The sequence below is a fragment of the Papio anubis genome, chromosome 7, assembly GCF_008728515.1.
Source record: "Papio anubis isolate 15944 chromosome 7, Panubis1.0, whole genome shotgun sequence".
NCBI lineage: Eukaryota > Metazoa > Chordata > Mammalia > Primates > Cercopithecidae > Papio > Papio anubis.
This window is the reverse complement of record NC_044982.1, coordinates 77,737,145-77,752,609: the sequence shown is the minus strand read 5'-3', so window position 1 is coordinate 77,752,609 and position 15,465 is coordinate 77,737,145. Positions and strand designations below refer to the sequence as shown.

At 42.6% G+C, this 15,465-nt stretch overlaps 1 protein-coding gene across 4 annotated transcripts; it reads left to right on the top strand.

Annotated features, from left to right (window-relative positions):
* The first annotated feature begins 125 nt into the window (after nucleotides 1-125).
* On the top strand, nucleotides 126-13,692 carry FOXG1 (forkhead box G1). Of its 4 annotated transcripts, none has more exons than XM_031668222.1 (4): nucleotides 126-7,861; nucleotides 8,366-8,440; nucleotides 12,973-13,108; nucleotides 13,238-13,692. In XM_031668222.1, exon 1 carries the CDS (start codon nucleotides 2,284-2,286, stop codon nucleotides 3,751-3,753), a length of 1,470 nt encoding a protein of 489 aa, XP_031524082.1. In that variant the 5' UTR covers nucleotides 126-2,283; the 3' UTR covers nucleotides 3,754-7,861; nucleotides 8,366-8,440; nucleotides 12,973-13,108; nucleotides 13,238-13,692. The 4 variants fall into 4 exon arrangements, with proteins under 4 accessions (XP_031524082.1, XP_031524080.1, XP_031524081.1 ...); XM_031668220.1 differs by having other exon boundaries at nucleotides 8,324-8,440; XM_031668221.1 differs by having other exon boundaries at nucleotides 12,973-13,692.
* Nucleotides 13,693-15,465: the final 1,773 nt, after the last annotated feature.

Sequence of the window (15,465 nt, the reverse complement as noted above, 5' to 3'; positions counted from 1 at the left end):
CTTTATGTTACAATTTAACTTTAGCATCAAGCATAAGCGCCAATTTTCCTTCCTTCGTTTTCTTAAATACAAATCTGCCCGATATCTTAATGAGAGTTTATCAAAATGAAGAAATGCTTACATTTTATAATTATTTACCTTCTAGAGGAAGGAAAAGGTGCTTTTCATTTATGCTTCTCCTCCACCTCCCTCTGGGGCTACATCCTCCGTAAAATGTGGTATGTTTCGTGCCCATGTGGGATGAAACAGCCTTTGATCAATGTGCTCCCCACTAAATTCCAATCCCTGGGAAATGCTGGGCCTTAGCCCTGCCCCTGGCCACGGGATCCTTTTAAAGCCCCCGATTCGCAATTTCCCCATTCACTTCAACGTTCAACCGAACCTTCCCAGTTCTAAAGCCCAAGAAGCTGGGACTGTGGGATCCACGTTCCCAAGGCTCCCCGGTGCTTTCCAACAGCACTCAGGGTGGGCAAGAGATGGCTTCAGTATACTGTTATTTCAGGAACGAGGCCCGCACAAAATAAAAGCATTTGAGAAACGGAAAGAAAAAAAGAGGGAGTGAAAATAGGAAGGCTTAAAAAAAAAAAAAAAAAAAAAAAACCGGAAAGAAATAGACGCCCACCCTTATTTTCCCTCCAATGTCAACAAGCAAAACGAAAATATTTCCAGGGTGATCGCTCGCAGCTACCCGCTTCCAATTCGGATTAGAAGCTGAGGCTGGAGCGGCGAGGAGAAAACGACATCGAGTCACCCCAAGCGTGAGCGACGGTCTGGAGCAGGAGAGAAGGAAAAGGAAGAGACACACGTATATAGCATGTGTTACCTGATTTATTTCGAGATTGTTTGGTACTGTTTTCTCTCTGGGCACCTCTCATTTCGGAAGGCCATCAGAGGCGCCCACTACTGAGCGGCCCCGGCCCGCCGCAGCTGCACCCGGAGCCCCAGGCCCGGCTTCCCCGCGGCGCCGGAGCCCGGAGCTCGCCGCCGCCCAGGCCTCGGGAATCGAGTAAGTAACCCCTGTTTGGCCCCGCGCTCCTCTGCCCACTTCCTCCTCCTCATCTCATCGCTCCCAAAGCTCTCCCACACCCTTCTCCCCGAAGTAAAGGACACCCCCCGCACACACGCCAGCGGTGGGCCTTCTCTCCCCCCTTATCCAAAGCTGCGCTAGACTATTACCTACAAAGGGCACAATTTTCCTACTGGCTCAGAAATGCCAGACATGGGCCTGCAGGGCCGACTAGGAAAAGTAGTGCCTCGCCTCTACCTCCTCCATTTCCTGCCCTCTCGCATCCTCTCCCTGCACTCCCACTCTTCCCCCTACCACCACCACCACCGCCCCCGCTTTCAAAAATAAAATTGGATACAAACTTTAATCACTAAGGACAAATATTGACGCTCAAACGAAAATGACCCAGTACAATGAGGAGGAAGCCGGAAATGTGAGCTATTGGCCCTAGGAGAGGAATTTCGGTGGAGCGGAGCCGGCTGGGTGGAGGGGGTGGCGGGGGCGCAGGGAAGGGCTGCGGCACCGCGTGCTCCCGCCGGCGTATCCCTACGCGGCTCCGCGCGGCCGCGGGGTCCGAGGCCCGCGGAGAGGGGGAGGCGAGCGCCCGAGGGGGCGGCAGCCGGAGGGCGGGGCGGGGGTGGGTGGGCCCGGCCCCTCCGATTGGTCGACGGCGAGAGAGACGCTCCCGCACGCCGCCGGCTCTGATTGGCCCAGCGGTAGGAAAGGTTAAACCAAAAATTTTTTTACAGCCCTAGTGTGCGCCTGTAGCTCGGAAAATTAATTGTGGCTATAGCCGCCTCGATCGCTGTCTCCCCAGCCTCGCCGCGGCCGCTCCGGGACGCGCCCGCCCGCCGCCCGGCTCTCCCCCCCTTTGGGCTGCTGCTGCTGCTGCTGTGACTGCTGCTGCGAGAGGAGGAGGAGGAGGAGGAAGCAGCGGGGGGGGGAGCGGGGGGTGGGGGGGGAGACCAAGAAGTACAGTTGGGAGCGAGGGAGCTTCACCCCCGGGGCGGTGGTTGTTTCTTTTTTCTTTCTTTCTTTTTTTCTTTTCCTTTTTTTTTTTTTTTTTTTCTAATTCCTGAGGGGTGGTTGCTGCTTTTGCTACATGACTTGCCAGCGCCCGAGCCTGCGGTCCAACTGCGCTGCTGCCGGAGCGCTCAGTGCCGCCGCTGCCGCCCGCGCCCCCCGCGCCCCGTTCGGCACCCACCGGTCGCCGCCGCCCGCCGCGCCGCTGTCCCGCTCCCGCGCCGCCGCCGCCGTTTCCCCCCGACGACTGGGTGATGCTGGACATGGGAGATAGGAAAGAGGTGAAAATGATCCCCAAGTCCTCGTTCAGCATCAACAGCCTGGTGCCCGAGGCGGTCCAGAACGACAACCACCACGCAAGCCACGGCCACCACAACAGCCACCACCCCCAGCACCACCACCACCACCACCACCATCACCACCACCCGCCGCCGCCCGCCCCGCAACCGCCGCCGCCGCCGCAGCAGCAGCAGCCGCCGCCGCCGCCGCCCCCGGCACCGCAGCCCCCCCAGACGCGGGGCGCCCCGGCCGCCGACGACGACAAGGGCCCCCAGCAGCTGCTGCTCCCGCCGCCGCCACCGCCACCACCGGCCGCCGCCCTGGACGGGGCCAAAGCGGACGGGCTGGGCGGCAAGGGCGAGCCAGGCGGCGGGCCCGGGGAGCTGGCGCCCGTCGGGCCGGACGAGAAGGAGAAGGGCGCCGGCGCTGGGGGGGAGGAGAAGAAGGGGGCGGGCGAGGGCGGCAAGGACGGGGAGGGGGGCAAGGAGGGCGAGAAGAAGAACGGCAAGTACGAGAAGCCGCCGTTCAGCTACAACGCTCTCATCATGATGGCCATCCGGCAGAGCCCCGAGAAGCGGCTCACGCTCAATGGCATCTACGAGTTCATCATGAAGAACTTCCCCTACTACCGCGAGAACAAACAGGGCTGGCAGAACTCCATCCGCCACAATCTGTCCCTCAACAAGTGCTTCGTGAAGGTGCCGCGCCACTACGACGACCCGGGCAAGGGCAACTACTGGATGCTGGACCCGTCGAGCGACGACGTGTTCATCGGTGGCACCACGGGCAAGCTGCGGCGCCGCTCCACCACCTCGCGGGCCAAGCTGGCCTTCAAGCGCGGGGCGCGCCTCACCTCCACCGGCCTCACCTTCATGGACCGCGCCGGCTCCCTCTACTGGCCCATGTCGCCCTTCCTGTCCCTGCACCACCCCCGCGCCAGCAGCACTTTGAGTTACAACGGCACCACGTCGGCCTACCCCAGCCACCCCATGCCCTACAGCTCCGTGTTGACTCAGAACTCGCTGGGCAACAACCACTCCTTCTCCACGGCCAACGGCCTGAGCGTGGACCGGCTGGTCAACGGGGAGATCCCGTACGCCACGCACCACCTCACGGCCGCCGCACTCGCCGCCTCGGTGCCCTGCGGCCTGTCGGTGCCCTGCTCCGGGACCTACTCCCTCAACCCCTGCTCCGTCAACCTGCTTGCGGGCCAGACCAGTTACTTTTTCCCCCACGTCCCGCACCCGTCAATGACTTCGCAGAGCAGCACGTCCATGAGCGCCAGGGCCGCGTCCTCCTCCACGTCTCCGCAGGCCCCCTCGACCCTGCCCTGTGAGTCTTTAAGACCCTCTTTGCCAAGTTTTACGACGGGACTGTCCGGGGGACTGTCTGATTATTTCACACATCAAAATCAGGGGTCTTCTTCCAACCCTTTAATACATTAACATCCCTGGGACCAGACTGTAAGTGAACGTTTTACACACATTTGCATTGTAAATGATAATTAAAAAAATAAGTCCAGGTATTTTTTATTAAGCCCCCCCTCCCATTTCTGTACGTTTGTTCAGTCTCTAGGGTTGTTTATTATTCTAACAAGGTGTGGAGTGTCAGCGAGGTGCAATGTGGGGAGAATACATTGTAGAATATAAGGTTTGGAAGTCAAAATTATAGTAGAATGTGTATCTAAATAGTGACTGCTTTGCCATTTCATTCAAACCTGACAAGTCTATCTCTAAGAGCCGCCAGATTTCCATGTGTGCAGTATTATAAGTTATCATGGAACTATATGGTGGACGCAGACCTTGAGAACAACCTAAATTATGGGGAGAGTTTTAAAATGTTAAACTGTAATTTGTATTTAAAAAGCATTCGTAGTAAAGGTGCCCAAGAAATTATTTTGGCCATTTATTGTTTTGTCCTTTTCTTTAAAGAACTGTTTTTTTTTTTTCTTTTGTTTACTTTTAGACCAAAGATTGGGTTCTAGAAAATGCACTTGGTATACTAAGTATTAAAACAAACAAAAAAGAAAGTTGTTTCAGTTGGCAACACTGCCCATTCAATTGAATCAGAAGGGGACAAAATTAACGATTGCCTTCAGTTTGTGTTGTGTATATTTTGATGTATGTGGTCACTAACAGGTCACTTTTATTTTTTCTAAATGTAGTGAAATGTTAATACCTATTGTACTTATAGGTAAACCTTGCAAATATGTAACCTGTGTTGCGCAAATGCCGCATAAATTTGAGTGATTGTTAATGTTGTCTTAAAATTTCTTGATTGTGATACTGTGGTCATATGCCCGTGTTTGTCACTTACAAAAATGTTTACTATGAACACACAGAAATAAAAAATAGGCTAAATTCATATATATCTTGATACTTTTGTCTCTTTTATTAAGTAGAGCTAATTTTTTAAAGACCAATCAAGTCATAGGGAACTCAAAGGCTTTTTCAGCCAAACTAAAATTTAAACTGCTCCTTTAATTTGAACTGACTCTAAAAATGAAAATAGTATTTTTCCCTTTGTGAACAAATTTTACAAGGAGCAGCCTATTTAATAAACCCTAGCTTTAAACAAAGTATAGGCTTTTCAGCTGATACCTGTAAGTTTCTGTGGATATACAACAAAAAGAGATATAATTTAATTTTCTGTGCATAGCTTTTTACCCTCTGTTTATTTCCAAATCCGTTAATAGAATGCCTTTTATATATTTTGTTTCAGGTATATTGTTAATAGAGCTTGGCAAATTATAAATAAATATATGTATATGGTTAGATAGAAGTGAATATAATGCACACATATGTAATATATATAGACACACAGAGCCCTTCAGTTCAGGTACAATTTGCGCTATGAATGCTGCAAAATTTTTGTTTAAATATTTGTATTTATACTTTCTAAGTCAGCATTTATTTTTGTGGCTGTTTACCCACAATGAAAGAGTTCTAATAAAGATGTGCTGAAGTTGCAATATAGATTTTGCTGAAGTGATCACCTGTTGTAATGATTTGCAGATCAATGTTTATATTTTATTTTAAAATTATACCAATTTAGAATTCTAGATATTCAGAAGTAAAATGCCTCTTTCCTTTTTTTAATTTTTACAGTGTAGAGGTATTTATTTGATTCCCTTTTAAATGTCTGTGTAATTCAATCTAGAGATTTGTTCCTTTTGCTTACAATCATAATTTTGTTTTAACTTTCCATATGCATATGTATGCATATACTGTATATGTGTATATATGTGAGACAAAATGAAAACATTTTTTGAGTTGTTTCAGGCAGCCCAATCGCTATAATTGCAGAATATAATTAGAAAACCCTAGTAAAAGGTTTAGTAACTAATTGGATCCTGTGGTGAATCTGTGGAAGACAAGTTGTTCATTTGTTACAATTGTATAGTCTGAAATGTGTTCTGCAGTATTGGAATAAGCTGGTTACTTCTTACAATGGGCCCAGTGAAAAATAATCTGGCCCTAAGATGTTATCAGCAAACACTTAGAGAGTTGCTCAGGGGGAGGAAAAAAAATCCTAAGGGAGAAGCAAGCTTACTGGAATAGATTTGAAATTGAAATGCTGAATACTTAATATTGGAAAAATAGAAGAGGGTGGATTGTGGAGTGGAGAGAGGGAAAGAGGATCTTTATGGTGAAAAAATAATTACCACCAAAAAGAATACATGAGAGAGAGAGAGATAAGGCGAGTGATAGAGAGAGGCCTAAGAAAGATGTATAAGGGCCAGGAAAATTAAAAGAGCTGGAACCAAATATACACAAATGGGGAATGGACAAAAATAGACCAAGACAGCTAGTTTAATTATCTCCTTTAAGCAATTAGACATGATTTTATTTTCTTAGTATAAAAACAGTTTCACCAGAGGTCCAAGTTTTCTTGAAATTTAAGTTATTCAGAATGAAGCATAAAAACATTTCACAAAAAATTATTGTGTTAAAAGCCAAATTTATGGCTGATATTAAAAATAGTAATAAAGTCCAAGTGAATGGTTTTAGGCAAAGGAAATCCCCATTACACATTTTGAATCAAAATATCTCAAAGAGAGCATGTGTCCAAGCTGGAAAAAAAGGTGATGATTTATTGTTTGCTTTTGCCATGGATTTTATTTGTGGATTAAGAATGTATTAACACAGGGGAAATATAGAATTTTGCTTACCAAACGTTAAAAAGAAATTTGAACTCTTGTGCTAAGGTAAAGGGATATAGATATAGAAGAAAGTTTTCCTGCATGAGTATTTTTTTTTGGCCACATTAAATAAGTATACTTATTTGTGTTTATAAGTGTTTATTTGGGTGACAGATAAATAGAATTTTAATGACGAACATCATACTTTGAAGTCAAGAGTAAAACTGATTTCTTTTAATTCATAGAAACAAAGTACTGGAGTGGAAGTTCTGCTTGGACCCATGTCCAAATTATATATAATGGATATGATTAGAAGTTTGTTAGGTATACTAGACATGAAGGTGGATATATGGAGAGAGAACTTTGTAAAGGCTTCCTGAAGCCTAGTATGAACATCTCATTTCCCTTGACCTATCCTATCATCCCTCAACTTATCTTCTCAAAAAACACATGACAGTCTGGTGTGGCATATAATACAGTTTTGCATCGAACGGGTTGTAATCTTGTGTTATTTGTTGTCTCCAACTTTGACCGTTAAAATTAGTTTATGTCAGAAATACACTTCAAAACTTTTGAGGATTATTTTCTTTCATATTTATCATTGTTTTTAATAAGACGAAGGTTGTCCTTTGTGAGATTTTGGAACTGAAACTCATCACAACTTAAAGTTTGAAATCCCAAATTAAAGTTTATTTCCAGGTTTAAAGTATTTTACTTGAATTTGTCTGTTGTAAAGTTAACAAAAAATATTAATATGTAAAACACTGAGAAAGTGATGTAATTGAACTAGAGGAGTTAAAGTATTATTTCAAGTATGTTTCTTCAGCCTGTTACAAAACTGGGAACCAAATGAACATAAAGTCTAGAACTAACAAGGTTTAATACAAATATCCTTATGGTATTTGTGGGAAGCCTTCAGGTAGTTTATGTGACTTGCATAAAATCAAAGGCAGAGAGGCAAAAATTTAGTCTCATAGTGTATTGATTTTAATATATATTTAAGTTGGTGCATATTTCACCCAAATACGTGGATAAATTCAATATATTTAGAAGTCTATAGAAGTGTGGTTTCTAAAAAAAGTGTATTTTCTACAACATTGTTGAGGAATTTGCATGCATTGGGAAAATTTTGCTTTTGAGAAATTAATTTTATGAATAGCTAAAGTGGCTGGTTGTGTTTGAGACTAAAAGCCTGTTGGAGAATTAGACTAACAAAGGGTGAAGGTGAAGATCATTAGAGGTTTTAGAACTGGCTGAGATGGGTTGCTGGGGTTGTGTAACTGTGCCTAGAGGGCGGGGTTCCTGTACATTCCTACTTCACCAGATAACCTGCCCCCAACACCACTTCAGCTTCTGCCAGACAGATGGAACTCTCCAGCATGAAAATCTGCACAGCCATTCCAACAAGCAGGGTAGGTGAAACTTGAATTAAAATTTTCCCCTCTTTATTTTTCTACTTAAGGCCAGATCCTGGAGATACGGATAGAATAGAGGTCATCTAGATTCTCTCTTTTGGGCACACACATCTGCATTCTTCCTAAGAACTACCTACCTGTAAGAGTTAAAAGGTGCTAGAGATCTTTCCCAGTTAGTACTTCATGCTAGATTTTCTTTTGTGTGCTTTTTTTTTTTTTGTAAAGGATTTCTTTTTTCTATACCATTCATTCCCCCTTTCTATCCTCCCTTCAGGGCCCTTTCCCCTCAATCACCAGCAGTTAAAATAATGAGCCTCAGATTTTGGCTCCCAAAGGCACCCATTCCCCACCCTAGCGGTCAGTTCTAGGGACCTTATTCTTAGTATGTAGGCCAAGAGGGCTCCAGGCTGGCAAATAGACGATGTATTGTTATGTTTTGTGCCTCTTGTCTCCCTCCAGATTTCTACTGTGTTTTGTTTTTGTTTTTCCCCACCACCTAAGGCTCTGCCTGAGGTTGTCCGAAGGATGCCGAGAAAAAGGATATCAGGACTGGAAGCGCTCTTACAGCAAAGATCCGTAAGTGAAAGTGCTTTTCAGAGGGGAAGGGGTGGGGTAGGGAATACGTGTAACTGACTGCTTTTGACTGAGTTTTAACGCCTGACTTTGGGGTCCTGGCCTTAAGTGTTCATCTTTTCTTAGAAAATGTTAGCAGGCTCACTACCAACAGACGTAGCTGAAAGGATGCACATTTTTTTCCACGTTGACAGAAATCACGGTGAATCCCCAGTTCAAAAGGATGTAGACACGGCAAAAGGAACATGGAGAGAAAACGAGAAAAAATTATACGGAGAAGTGGTAGTGGGAGACTGAAATAGGTCCTAAAGTGTAAATTAATTCATTTCGTGGAAATATGATTTCTGAGTCTTATGGTTGCTACAGGAACTTCCGGGACGCTCTTAACGCTCAAACACAGGGTTATTAGCTATCCCTGTTTCAGTTAAAGCTCTTCTCTCCAGAGCCAAGAACCTGCTTCTCTCTAAAGTTCTTCTTCTTCTTTGGATCGCCCTTCTCTCTCTATTTGTACACTAACATCGCCAACCTTCCCCAGAGCTGGCCCTCCGCCCCCAGCTCCTTGGCCTGGGTCACACCAGGGTCTCAGTCGGATTTAGCCAGGCTGCTCCGGGTCGGGCGAGGCACTGGGTGCGTATGGGAGTCTCCTCTTCTGTCTCTTCGAAAGACTAGGGAAATGAACACCGTTCTGGGCTTGACTTTGTCCCTGCTGGGAATATCTCAGTTCCTGGCTTTGGAAATCTCAGGCAAATAATTGATTCATAATGCACACTTAGGAGACTTCGGTAGTACGCTCGAGAGCCTCTCTGTCCCAGAGTGGCTGAGAGCACGCGCCAGACACAGGTTGGCTCGGCCCGAAGCGAATTTGGGACTCTCGTCGCGGTGTCCTATTAATTAGCCTTCCCGGCGCCTCAGGGACTCCCGGGTGAAGATGGAGAGGTGGCATAATGGCGGGACTTGAAGTCGTTGTGGCAGGGACGCGGCAGCGTTGTTTTCTCGGGTTTTGAACCGGTGTGGAGAAGTAACTTAAGCTGCTGAGTTGGGGCCGCCCTGGCTGCGCGGTGGCCGAGGAGGAGAGGAGCTCTCGGGACGTTGCGGCGGAGATCCCCGCAGAGCGTGAAGCCGGGCGCTGCGCAGGGAGCAGCAACGTGAGGGCGCTCTTGCCCAGGACAAGCAGAGCTGTACGTTTGGTAGCTGATACTGGCTGATGCCAAGAATAGTGACTTCAGAACCTTGGCTGGCGCGCTTCCCTACCTTTTCCCTTTCTTCTTAATCTTCTCTGTGCCACCACCTCCCCCCAACCTTTTTTCGCCTCCCAAAGTTGTTGCCTTTTGTTTACCCGATGCGGTTTCAGATCTCAGCACTTCTCAGCTAGTAGATAAAATTATTTGCTCTGTAATGGACATCTCTTCTCCTCTCCACTTGTTACCCCACTCCCCCTTCGCTTTTTATCCCATTTTGCTTCTCTCTGCCCAAGCCTGTGGTCCAAGGTGGAGGGGTCTCACAGGGAAAGAGGTAGCCTCGGGGTGGGAATTCCAAGAGCACTGAAGGCGGCCAGTTGTTGGCGAAAGGGAGGCCGGGACTCCGGTGGGCAGAGTATCCCGCGAGTGCGGAGATTCTCAGGCGGTAATCTTCAGTCTGGGAAAGGTGATGGGAAGGAAGGGCTACGCAGAACAGAGGTGGTCCACTTCCGACTCCCCCCTCACCCGCCCTCCCCTGCAAGTAAGACTCAGTTTCTATGATTCAACACCTTCTTCACCAGCTCCTCTATCATACCCTGAGGTAGGCAGACATTCTGAAAGTGTTGTGATCAGAAAAGGCATTTAAAATGATAACAAATAACTCACAAATTATGTTTGTGAGGGTGAGAGGGAAAATAAAATGCCACACGTTTTTTTTTCGTGGTCTGTTGCTTAGCACAGGTAATCTTTTTCCGTATCTTCGGTCCTATCTTCCCTATCTTGCAGAAAAGCCGCATAGGAGGAAAGCATGTTGGACATTTACAGATTTGAGATTCGTGTTGGAATGAAAGGGAATATTTAATTAACAAACATATTTGGGTGTTCATTTTCGGCTTAGGTTGAATTTGCCTACTCCGCTGGCACTCTCAGAAACTGGAGTCGTCGTCTTCAACTTTATTCCTCCTCATCTCTTCCTATTGTCTCATTCTTTGAATCAATGCGTTTAAGGTGAAAACATATCTTCCTGCGTAGACGTTTTTGATTCCGTTGATTGAGCACGAAGACTAAAATCTGTAATGGGGTTATGGAGAGTTGTCTCTCAGTTCTTTCATTTTCTCATTGCTCTGAAATTTAATGACCTGATCATTGTTGTTTGAAGTTAAATTATCTGTTAAATTAGCCCTAAATAATAACTGATGATATTTTCCTTTTGGATTCGGTTGCCCTTGAATTCTTGGCCCTGGATGGGAGAGAAGTCTGAGAGAGTGTTTTGTGATACAATATTATAAAGACAATGAAAATCAATATTTGTGTGCCAGTGATATCACATAGGAAAAAAAATCCCTTTCAAAGTAGCTGAATTTCATAAAGAAGACATTCTTTTGAAGGCTTGTGCTGGAGAAGCCTGGATTCAAGAATGAATGTAAATAAGCATCTTTGTTGATGAAGAAAAAATATGAACACTGTATTTTCATTACTCTCCAGAATCTAAATATTCAAACTCATCACATACTGGTGCTTGCTAATCTAAGTCAATTCGGCCTTCCAGGGATACATATTCTCAAAAAGAAAATTTAACTTTTAGCAAAATCTAAAACATTGTTTTAGATGTGAATTTCTAGAAATCCAAATTATATTTATTTCTTTAAGTCAGATACTAGTTTGTTTTGCAATCATTATATGAAACAATATTGAAACAACGCAGTTTTTTTTTTCTCCTTGCTTGTTTCATGGTGCTTCCATATGCAAGTATAGGTGTGAGAGCTTCCATAGTGTACTGAGGAAATGACATCTTATTTGTTTCAACAAAAGGCCCGAAGAATATTTAAACCAAAATGTACTACAGTAGTTGAAAAAGATCTTTAAAAATAATAAGCACTATTGTGTGTTTTTCCTATTAAAATGTGCTGAATGAATAATTAGAGGCTGGGATAAAGGTTGAAAAATTCAGAGCAAGAATTAGGTGGTAATTTTATTATTTGATACTTTTATAATTTATATAATTAATGATGTCATTTTAAAGTTTGGCAAAGCTTTTGTAGAAAAAACAGAGTACTCCTCCCATTCCATCAGAAATACACTACAAGGAATAAAGTAGATTCAGGTAGAACTGGCAGAAAGAATTTTTTTTCCAGTAGTAGTATTAATGGAGTTGAAAAATATACTTTTAATTATACATTGCAATCTCTGCTTGCAGGTTAGAAAACTAAAATCGATCATTCCTACATCAATAGTGTTGTCTATTACTACATTGATTTGTGTTTATTTATGCAGAGACTTTCAGTTATTTACTTACATATTTCAGCATCTGCCTCTTGATTATTATCGTGGGTTGCTTTTAATGAAAGAGCTTATATAGGAAGCGAAACACACTTGACAGATCCATTTTAAGTAAACCTGATAGTGAATTATGGCAACCCAAGGAGATTATGAAATTACTTATTCATACTTGCTTTTTAGCAATTAGGAATCTGTTTCTGATTAAAACCTCATGCTGCTTGAAAACTTCCATTCTTTTCTTCATACATTGTATTGATGTGCTTCAATAAAATAGAAAAATAGATGATTTTGTGATGTCAGATATAATAGAATGAAACTGCTAAATGAGCTTTGTTGTCTTTTTCCATTGGCATGATAAAGTTACCCTCATAACAATAAGCTGGCCATTGAGTTTATTAATGCTGTTTACGAAAAATCAAGTAGCAATCATTTGAATATAGACATAATACATGTGTTTTAAAACATCTATTAACTCTGAATTATGCCAGGGGTACTTAGGCTGAATGAGACAATCTGGAGTTCTTGAGTATATAGTATGTGTGTGTATATATATACATATATATACACACACACACACTCATATTTTGTATTATTTAACATTATGTGTGATTATAACTTACAAAGATAGACATCTCTTGAACTAATATCTCACAGGAATGTTACATATCAGAATTCATTTGAACAAATAGGAAAACTAAACACCCCGTAGTGTGCCTTTTATAAGCACAGAGCAACAGTGGGATATTGAGATGCGTTAATGTCTGTGCCTCTCTTATCACCATTACAAAATATTTAAAGATGACTTTAAAATTGAGAGAAAAAAAGTGACCTAATTTATTGAGGGCTATTTAATGATCATTTTGTAGGACTTTTATTGAAGTTTGGAGGATTAATTCTTCCTTGTTAACAGTTTGTAATACATTTACCAAATACTGTTAACAGCCCTATTCTTCATCTTTTGGGCCAACCAACCACCCCCAGTCTGTGCAAGGAATATAGCAATGTTTTTTTTTTTTTAATATTTATTTATTTTTTATTTATTTATTTATTTATTTATTTATTATTTTTTATTTTTAGAACGATAGGGCCTTGGGAGATGGAAAAGGAATTAATCTTCTCACCCTGGCGAGCTTTCCTGAAACTACTTATCCTTAGCGTCCGCGCTGTGAGAGGTGGAGCTGCTCTCAGTCCGGCGGGTGGCTGCAGACCGAAGGTGGGCGAGTCCTGGGACTTAAAAAGTTTTGCAGAAGGTTGAAAAGAGGAGCAGAGGGAGAGTTTTGAGTTTATTTATTTTATTTTCCTTTTTTTTTTTTTTTTTTTTTTTTTCCTGTCTTGTGCCAAGCCCTCGAAGTTAACGTAGCAACGACGTGGTCCTTGTAGGACCAAGCGTTCTTGGCATTCTGTCCAGACTGAGATTCCAGAGCATCGGATGAACAGGACTTATAGCTAAGGCGTACTCACCCACCCCTCCCTCCGTCTTTTTACGCACGCAGCTACTCGTCCTCACGTGCATAGGGGTAGTGGACAGTGTTGACTTGAATTGCTCTCCCTCGCTCCAAGCCTTTCCTGTGAATGAACCCGAAAACACTCGACAGGTCGTGAATAATCGTTTTAATGAGTGTGCAAAGCGTGCGACGGGGTGCACCGAGCTGTCGGGTTAAACAAACAACTTGTACCCTGACCAAATCCGATTGTTAAAGTGCAAAGTGATGTCAGTACCATTTCCATTGCCTTTCGGAAATCCACAGATCTGACACGCGGGAGTCCAATTTTCCCCATTAAAGAAAAATAACAATATTTTTCGACCGTGTATGTGATCTTCTTTAATATTAATCTGAGCCAAACAAAACCTCATTTGGAAAATCAGAGAATTAGTCGTGTCTCTCTCAAAGAACAAATTGGAAGAAAGGAATAAGGAGGAAGAATCAGAACAAATATAAAATGTCTAAGGGATAATTTCTTCTTGATAGCTCACACATCACTGCTGATCAATGCTGTAAAAATCTTCCTTTTATATATTGCTTTATAGCTCACTAAAGGCGAATGTCAGATCACTTGTATCTAAACAACTGGACTGGTAATGTAGTCTTGTACTAAGACTGAATTTGTAGACCTGTAAGGGCTTTTTCTATCAAGTATTTAACAAAAATATTTGTTGTTTGTGTATTAGCCTGTGAGAGAATAAAGGTGTAAGTCGTTTACACATTTATGCTTTCAAGGAAAAGAGTTTGGAGCAAAGTAATGGAAAAGGAACCCTAGTTGGCTATTATCTAAAATCGTAACAAAAAAATACAAATGAGATTTTCACTGATTATGCCCTCCCTCTTTTTTTGCAAAACTGCACTGGAAAATATTTTCTTTCTCATTCAGTAAGACCTATTTGAAATCAGTCGCGTGTTCTCCCTTCCTTATTGATTCTTTTATCTTCTTTAATAATTCCAAACATTAAATATCACATGAAGACTAAGAAAAAACTTTAAAAGATTTTTATAAAATCTTTCACACATTCCCTCTAAAAAATCTGTGGAAAGAAATGTGTCACATATTTCCCCTACCAGCATTTTTTATATATTCATAATTCAAACAAAATGGCCATGATGCTTGGAAATCAGTATTCTAGTGCCACAGATCTAGCTTCTTCAACTCAGTAACAACATAGGGAGACCAAAGCTTATATTTTTATTGGATTAAGCATTACATAATACATATTTTCTATATGAAAGACAGAAAATATGTGATTCCCTGCAATCTGCAAGGTTATTTGTTCTCTTTTAATTGTAATCCATTTGAAGAAATGAAATTTTAGGGATATAGTACACTTGAATGTGGAAGCTCAGGATTTACTCACTTAACTCCTATTGGCCATAATGTGATCTACATATTTGTGTCTGTCTGTTGGGACCATCTATTTCACATACAAATATGTCTACATACAACTGATAGCAATTAAGAGAGTTAATTCAACTAAAATATACAGCTGAGGTATTTGATAGAGTAAGCAATTTTTTAATGTAAGTCATTGTAGTTATGTTATTGTGGTTGCTGGTTTTTATACATCTGTCAATTTAGCACCAATTGGATAAAATGGAAGAGTTTGAAATTCAATTTCCATCATCAAAACTTGGAAAAGACAACCAGGGTTTTAGGACAGTGTTTTTGTTTATTTTAACTGTTCTCTAGTAAATGTCTGTATCAAATGATCAATTCAGAATATCCTTTATTTTCTAGGAAATTTAACAGAAAAATTAGTATTAAATCCTAGGAGCTTACAATTTTTAATTGTTTTATGTATTTTTGGATAGGCAACAGACTGTGCAGTTTTTACCTAAACAGATTTCTTCTCTGTGGGCTGGAGTTGAGGAATTTTAGGAGTCACTCAAAGGCCTGCATCCACTTCTGCTTTAGATACACAAACAGCAAAGCTAGAGGGTATGTCTGTTTTTGTGTGTATGTATGTAGTTAAAGAACTATACTATCAAAACATTAATTATATTTGAAAGAGAACAGAGCATGTTGTGAAGAAAATTGCATTATTGAATTTGTATTCCACAGAATGTCTGAGAGGGCTGA